The sequence below is a fragment of the Propithecus coquereli genome, unplaced genomic scaffold, assembly GCF_000956105.1.
Source record: "Propithecus coquereli isolate 6110/MARCELLA unplaced genomic scaffold, Pcoq_1.0 Scaffold104, whole genome shotgun sequence".
Classification (NCBI taxonomy): Eukaryota; Metazoa; Chordata; class Mammalia; order Primates; family Indriidae; genus Propithecus; species Propithecus coquereli.
Genome location: NW_012134303.1, coordinates 6,416,475 through 6,421,609, shown reverse-complemented (window position 1 = coordinate 6,421,609; position 5,135 = coordinate 6,416,475). Strand labels below are relative to the sequence as shown.

Sequence of the window (5,135 nt, the reverse complement as noted above, 5' to 3'; positions counted from 1 at the left end):
ATGACTATTCTCCATTTCTGTTTCCACCCCCTTCTACGCATCTACCACTCCCCACGTCAGTCTTTGGTAAAGTAGTAATTTGCTTTTTCTCTGGCAATGATTTCTTTTAATGGAATTAGAAGTAACCTTGTATGTGTTCACTAAAACATTATTTTTAATAGCAAAAACCTAGAAATAACAGAAATCTTATAATAAGGGCAAATTTAAATAAATTATGGTAGATCCGTAGTCTGGAATACTATGTGGACAATAAAATAATGTTATAGAAACATAGTAAGTGACATGGGAAAAGTTGGTAACATGTTGTTAAGTGAAAATGACAAGCCACGAAACAATGAGTGTGTCTGTGTGTGTGTGTGTGTGGCACGCATGTGCACTATTGGTGATATTTTTTATTGGTCTTTTTCTGTGTGTTTCAAGATTCTGCATTGAATGCTGTGATGTGAGTTAGAGTACAGTCAGGAGGGGTGCATTGTGAAGAATCTGAGAGCACAAACAGGGAAGTCAGGCAAGACTTCCTTTAGTCAGTGAATTTTGAAGATGGTGAAAGGCACAGAGTTTTGGAGAGGAACTCCAGGAATATGCTGTTTTTCAAAATCACAGGGAAGGAGATGGTATCTATTGGTGGTGAGGACTTGAGGCCCACCAAAGAAGACTGAACTCCATTAAAGAAACAACAAGGAGCATCTCTGGGTTTCTGAATATAGGGGCGAATTGATGGAAATGGTGTTGGAGGAGAATTATGCCAGCCATAGCGTGGTGGATTGGGCTGGAGGCAGGGAGATCTGCCAGGAGACTCTCAGTTTGCACATTTGACCTGAGGTAATGAGAGCTTGGATTAAGCTTGTGGCAATAAAACCAGAAAGGAAGGAGCGGATGGATCTGAGGGACGCTACGAAGAATCTGAGCTAGAGATTCAAATTTGGCTAAATATATACCAGGTGGCAGGTGAATTCATGTAAGGAGAGACTTTCCAAGGAAATGGGTTTGAAGAGAGACTAGCTGAGGATTGAGACTTCAGGAATTCCAACAGTTAATGGCAGGAGGAAAGAAAAGGAGCCAGCAAAGGAGACAGAGAATGATGGTCAGAGAGATAAGAAGAGAAACTTGAGAATGCAATGCCATGAGAGCCAAGGGTAGGACAGTTACAGGAAGGAGTAGGTGGTTAATGGTATCAAATTCATCCTCAAGGTCAAAGATGCAAACTGAGCAGAGACCCTTGAATTTGGCCAGGAGGTCACTGGGGTACTTACAGAGAGCAGTTTTGGCAGAAAGCACTAGACTCTAGAAGGTTCAAGAGGAGGGGGGGGAAATGGAGGTAGCTCATGGATACCACCCATGTGACAAGAGTAATGTGTTAGGACTGAGAAGAGCAAGCAAATTTTATAATTCCAGTCCTGCCACTTAACCACTCTGAACATCAGTTTCCTCTTCTGAAAACAGGAATAATTGTACTATCTCATTAGGCTGTTGAAAAGTAAAAGACAAATTTAAATGATTATTTTTATGCTATACTGAAGGGGCTGCTTCTTCCCTCTTCCTCCAAAAGAAAAATCCCTGGGTATTTCTGGGCATGTTTTGACAAATACAAAAAGTCTCCTAGCTCAACAGTTATATCCCTAGGTTGATACTGCTTTGAAAATTCCCTAGCTGTATCCTCTGACACTCCTCATGCCAAGTCACTTCCCTGAGCCCCTCTGACGTGAGAACATGGAGGCAAGGTGATTAGGAGGGAGCTAGTGTCAGGGTCATATGGAATGTCTCTGAGGCCTGTTTAGAGGCTGTGAAGCAAGGCTCTGTGTGAGACCCTGGATGCAGTTTGGTGCCAACTTCACCTCAACACACAGAAGGCCGCAGCCCCCAAGTGAATGGTGGGCTGAGGAAGATGTACCAGAAAACCTTCCTTTTTTTTAAACCCATGGCACCCGCAGATTGAATGGCCCCTGGACTGAATGATTTTGAAGCAGCAACTTGGTTTTCAAGGTGTACAGAAAGGCATATGCTTTACTTTCTTTCCTTCTATTCATATTTGGCGACTACATACGAGCAGACCTGGCCAGCGCTACCTCATTTTTTCCCCTCCGTCGCTATCTACTAAGCAACGCTTTTTCTTTGTGAAGCCCGGTCTGTTGCCAGTTTAACATATTCTGGACTGATCTTAGTCTTAGTGCCTTGTTTTCCCCTAAAAGAAGATATTCTCTGAGAAAAATATGGCTGCCCACAAGCCATCATGGCCTAGATCTCTTACCAAGCCCTGGAGGGGCACATATCTATGTGGCCTAACTGGGAGTGGAGTGAGCATATTCTCTAGAACTGGTACTTTTCAGATCCTGAATCTAGACAGTGTAGTCAAAGGGCCTTTTAATGCGCATGCTCCTCTTAGTGGAAGAACTTGGTTTCACTTCTGGTAAGATGGTTTACCCAAGGGAAACAGGGCCACATCATGGATGGTACACTCACAGGCTAAGATGTGTGGCCCCCCTGGAAAAATGTTATAGGAGATTAGGGCACAGGTACTTGCAAGGAGGCTGATATATCATCAGAAACCATTTTGGACAACCTGGGAGTCCTACTTTGCCTTGGCCTTATAGCAAGTACCTGACCACTCAGTCACTGAATTCGGCTTGAACGTCTTCTGAATAAGATGCTTTCCTGGGACTGGGGTGGGGGTGGGGTAAGAGAATGAGGACTAGAAAGATAGGCCGGGGTCCTTGTCTAGGGGAGTAACTCCCTTAAGATGTGGACAAGAGGTCTCAGTTGCCATGCTACGGGAGAGCTGCCGGAAGGCGTCTGTGGTCTTGCTTGAGCGCCCCCGGGCAGGGCCTGTCTTGGGGGACCAGATGCTGTATCAGGGCCAAAGCTGGGCCTGCAGGGCAGGTGGCCAGAACTTGGAAGGAATTCTCTTCCGCAGCCCAGGGTCCAGGCTTGGCCCCAGTAAGCTGCCCCGCCAGCCTCTGCTGCCTGTGGCCTCGCGCATTCCGCGCCTCCGCCCCCTCTGCCCCTCCCCTGGCCTCGCCCCCTCCCTTGTCCCCTTCTCCTCCCCCCACCAGCTGTCCCCTTTCCCCGGAGCGGCGAGACAGCCAGAGCCTGGGAAGAGGCGGCCGCGGGCCCGAGGGGGCGTGGTGGGGAAGGGGAGGAGGACGCGGGTGAGGGGATAAGGAGGCCCGCGGCCGGCGCCCCCAGCCACTGCGCGCCCGCCCGAGAGCCGGGTGCCGCCGCCACCGTCGCCGTCGCGGTCGCCGCGCTCTGCCTGCCTGCCGGCCCGCTCGCTCGCTTCCTCTCGCTGGGGGGGAAAGGTCATCAGCGTCCTGGAGCCACCGTGTCACTCCCCGACAGCCATGAACTGCAGCGAGAGCCAGCGGCTGCGAACCCTCCTGAGCCGCCTGCTGCTCGAGCTGCACCATCGGGGCAACGCCAGCGGCCTGGGCGCCGGCGCCGGCCCGAGTATGGGCATGGGGGTCGTGCCTGACCCCTTCGTGGGCCGCGAGGTGACCAGCGCCAAGGGCGACGACGCCTATCTCTATATCCTGCTCATCATGATCTTCTACGCCTGCCTGGCCGGAGGCCTCATCCTGGCCTACACCCGCTCCCGCAAGCTCGTCGAGGCCAAGGACGAGCCACCCCAGGCCCGCGCCGAGCACGAATGGGCCCCGGGAGGCGCCCCGGCCGCCGACGCTGAGACTGCCGCGGGCTCTCCGGCCGAGGGCCGCCGCCAGCTCGCCCCCGGGGGGCTCCCTGTCCTCACCCAGGGCACCGAGCGGGTCTAGAACCACAGCCCCTGCTTGCTCTCGCGTCCTCCTCTTCTCGCTTAGCCCTGGGCGCAGCTCCCGCCCTTTCCTCCCCTTCCAGGGTTCGCCTCACCTAAGGCCCAGACAATGAGGAGAGGCCAGGAGACCTTGTCTGGAAGCCCCTGGAAGGAGAAGCATCACCCTACCCACTCCTGGCCACTTTCTCCCTCCTCACCCCCACCCCGCACATCCAACTGCACTAAACTGCCTCTGCTCTCTTGTCTTCAGACAGCCCTGACACTATGCTCCAGACCTCTGGGAACTGAATCCAACACGTCCAACACTTGGCATTGAACTGAAGCAATGAAGTCTATCAGAACTCTGGGCCGTCTAACTGGCAGCTGCCCCAGGGGCTGCCAGGGACCTCTCACTCTGCAGAGCCAGCGGGCTTTGCCATCACTGCCAGGCCGGCTGCAGCAGCTCCAGCTTCCCGTTGCCTTAGGGACAGAGACAAAGAAAACGAAGAGACCTCAGACATCTTTTCCCTCCCTCTCTCTTTCAGCAGGGAGCTAGCAGGACACTAGGTCCAGTCTGTGGGATAGAATGGATTTAATGGGGACTGAAGGGGGGCGGGGAGGCTCAGCAGGGGGAAGATCTATGAACCCAACTGTATGGTTTTCTTGTCTCCTCAGTTGTCATCCCAAAGGTAACTTGCCTGATTTTTTTTAGTAGCTTTGCCATCTTCTTCTGTGGGTAAACATTACTGGGTGTATCACCCCAATACTTCCAAATGCCTCTTCTAAACTGATTCAGTTGTTATCACAGTGTCTGCTCCATCCATGGAGCATGAGGCTCCGATGTCCCCTGCTCTGTAACCCTGGGAATGTCAGAGGCAGGTAATAAAGGTTGTTTAAACAATAACCTAAGACTCTTTTCTCAAAGACCTCAGCCTTGAGACCCAGTAACATATACAGAAGAAATTCTTTTTCACTTTTGGAAATGATGTTTCGATTTGGAGATTGGGTTGTTATGATATCTGTATGGATTTATCCAGTTCCGATTCAATAGGTGTGATTGTGAGTGAAGAAAATGTTTATATGGCAAAGTGGGTTATTTTGTGAAGTGTTTCAAAAGTTATACATGCTTTTTTTACTTCCTCCTCCTTTATTTCTTAATTCTGAAGCACTTTCAAGTATCACAGTGGTAAATAGGATTTCCCACTTTCCTTTTGTAGTTTTTCAGGATACACCTTAAAAAAAAACAACCTCTCAGGCCTATCACTTTTAGCTATTATCAAAGCTACTTTTTAGAAGCCACCTTAATGACTCAAAAAAGTGGTTTATTAAAAGACAAGGAAGCTACCGGGTAGTGTAAATCTTAAGTCAGAAGGAAGATGCTTGAACTGAG

General features: G+C 50.3%; 1 protein-coding gene across 1 annotated transcript; it reads left to right on the top strand.

The window, feature by feature from the left end:
• The first annotated feature begins 3,191 nt into the window (after window positions 1-3,191).
• KCNE5 (potassium channel, voltage gated subfamily E regulatory beta subunit 5) lies at window positions 3,192-4,649 on the top strand. Its single transcript, XM_012645317.1, has one exon. The coding sequence runs from the start codon at window positions 3,339-3,341 to the stop codon at window positions 3,765-3,767; it is 429 nt and encodes a 142-aa protein (XP_012500771.1). The 5' UTR covers window positions 3,192-3,338; the 3' UTR covers window positions 3,768-4,649.
• Window positions 4,650-5,135: the final 486 nt, after the last annotated feature.

Coding starts and splice junctions, on each gene's coding strand:
- KCNE5 (XM_012645317.1), top strand. CDS start 3,339: ATGAACTGCAGCGAGAGCCAGCGGCTGCGAACCCTCCTGAGCCGCCTG.